This window comes from Lathyrus oleraceus, chromosome 7 (genome assembly GCF_024323335.1).
Source record: "Lathyrus oleraceus cultivar Zhongwan6 chromosome 7, CAAS_Psat_ZW6_1.0, whole genome shotgun sequence".
NCBI lineage: Eukaryota > Viridiplantae > Streptophyta > Magnoliopsida > Fabales > Fabaceae > Lathyrus > Lathyrus oleraceus.
This window is the reverse complement of record NC_066585.1, coordinates 324115262-324117265: the sequence shown is the minus strand read 5'-3', so window position 1 is coordinate 324117265 and position 2004 is coordinate 324115262. Positions and strand designations below refer to the sequence as shown.

General features: G+C 33.0%; 1 protein-coding gene across 1 annotated transcript; it reads right to left on the bottom strand.

Moving 5' to 3' along the window:
* Positions 1–232: 232 nt before the first annotated feature.
* LOC127105347 (F-box protein CPR1) lies at positions 233–1783 on the bottom strand. The gene has a single exon (XM_051042517.1). The coding sequence runs from the start codon at positions 1685–1687 to the stop codon at positions 461–463; it is 1227 nt and encodes a 408-aa protein (XP_050898474.1). The 5' UTR covers positions 1688–1783; the 3' UTR covers positions 233–460.
* Positions 1784–2004: the final 221 nt, after the last annotated feature.

Below are 2004 nucleotides of genomic sequence, written 5' to 3'. Positions count from 1 at the left end.
ATTACAGCAGACACTTAGGAGCATATAACTATATCATATTTCTGTGTCTGATAAAACCCCAACTCTGAGCATTGTAGCCAAAGTAATTTTTAGAATTTGCAAAAGAGAGTAAGATTAAGAATACATCATAAACTTAGGATCATATATATTTAAAGTAGGATAAAAGGAAATTCAAACACATTATCATGTTCTCCAAATATAAATTGGAGACAGTTCAATAAAAGCCAAAAGATAATTGGAAGTTTCTAAGAGTTGAAATAAAAATAAAACCAGTTATAAAACAGACACATAATAGACTTTCAATATAATATTCATAATGGTTTATTAATTTTTCATACACTTGATAATCCTAATTTTGATATGAGGGATTGACAACTCACTTTTTATCACTGAAAGTAAAAGTATCCTAATAAACACAATCATAAATCTCTTATCTCTTATGTGAAAACAAGTAAGCTAACTAATGATTTCTTGCTCCAATCGAAATGAGACTTTCTTTATAAATTATTATTTTAGAATTATGCGCTCCTTTAACACCGTCGAGTTCCTCAATCATTTGGGTACATAAATCAAAGCAGATTGGATCTCCTCCATCTTCCTTTGCGAAGAATATATCACCATTCTTCCCCGCTCCAATACAATACTTAATATCGTCGGACAAGGGTCCAACAACAAAGATTTTAGTCCAAGATTCCTTCACACCCAATTTGCCTAAAATTGATATGTGAAAAGTAGTTGTATACGATAAAATGGAAGCAATGGATCCATTTAACAACACCAACGCATGGCGCACCCAACTATTGGGATCTATGTCTAAGGGGATGAGTGTGGGTATGATTGTGGTAAAACAAACCTCATTGGTCAAGTCAAATGACACCACATACTCTTCATTGTCATCTCCATAATAGTTAGAGAGCCAATGACACATTCCATCCAAGTACAGTAGATCATTATTACAGTTGCCACCTTGCCAACAACAAGCAGGAAGGACGAGATCAACTTTCCTCCAAGAATTACATACTAGGCTATATACCTCCCAAAAGGGAACATAGTCCCCACAGACATCTTCCCATTGCACATCAGGCGGAAGTGGAAGAGCATTGTCATCATAATCCGATATTGGAACAAAACCTACATTCCTAATAATCTTATAGTCGTCACTAAAAGGGTCATAACCAAATCCATGAATAAACTTAATAATAGCCTGATAAGGTGGTAGAGACTCGACAGGGCTGGGAGGAATGACTTTGAATTCTTCCGTAGCTGGATTCCACAATACAATGGCGTCATCACTATCGTAAAGACATAGAATTCCATTTATACTACCAGAAACCAATACACAAAATCCAGGGTCCTCTTGTTGAAATGGATTTGGAAAGTCCAATTTAACTTTATTCTCAAACCTCTCACCAGAAAGTGAATCCAGAGTGAAACTAACGTAAGTACGATTGTGATTGCAAACAATTTGATGAAGGATGATTGATGTATCATTGTAGTAAGAGTGAGGAATGGATGTGAAATTATAGCGAAACATGATCATAAAATTAGGGTTTTCAAACAAAACAGACCATGTTTTGTTTACACATCCAAAACGCTTCAAAGATTTTAAAGGAAGTTTTGATAGAATGGAGAAAGCAAGATCATCAGGTATGTAATTTCTTACCTTCTCACTTACAGATTTCGCCATCTTCGATCACAGAGCAAAAGAAACGATGAATTGAAACGTCCTCGTTGCAACCGCCAAAACCTCTTTCGATCGTCACCAAGGTCAATTTTGACAATTTTCAAACACAAGTAATTGTAAAATTTCTTTTTTTTCTTTTATTTTTTGGTATAACTGAAAAATATATTTATTCACTTGAATAATTTGATTTCTCCATTTTCTTATTTAAGTCAGAATTTTATTAATTTATTTATTCATTTGCAATATTATACTTTATTTTACAATCTATTTTCTTTATGAAAAAATGAAATATTTTAGATTTTTTTAATTGATTTTATTTT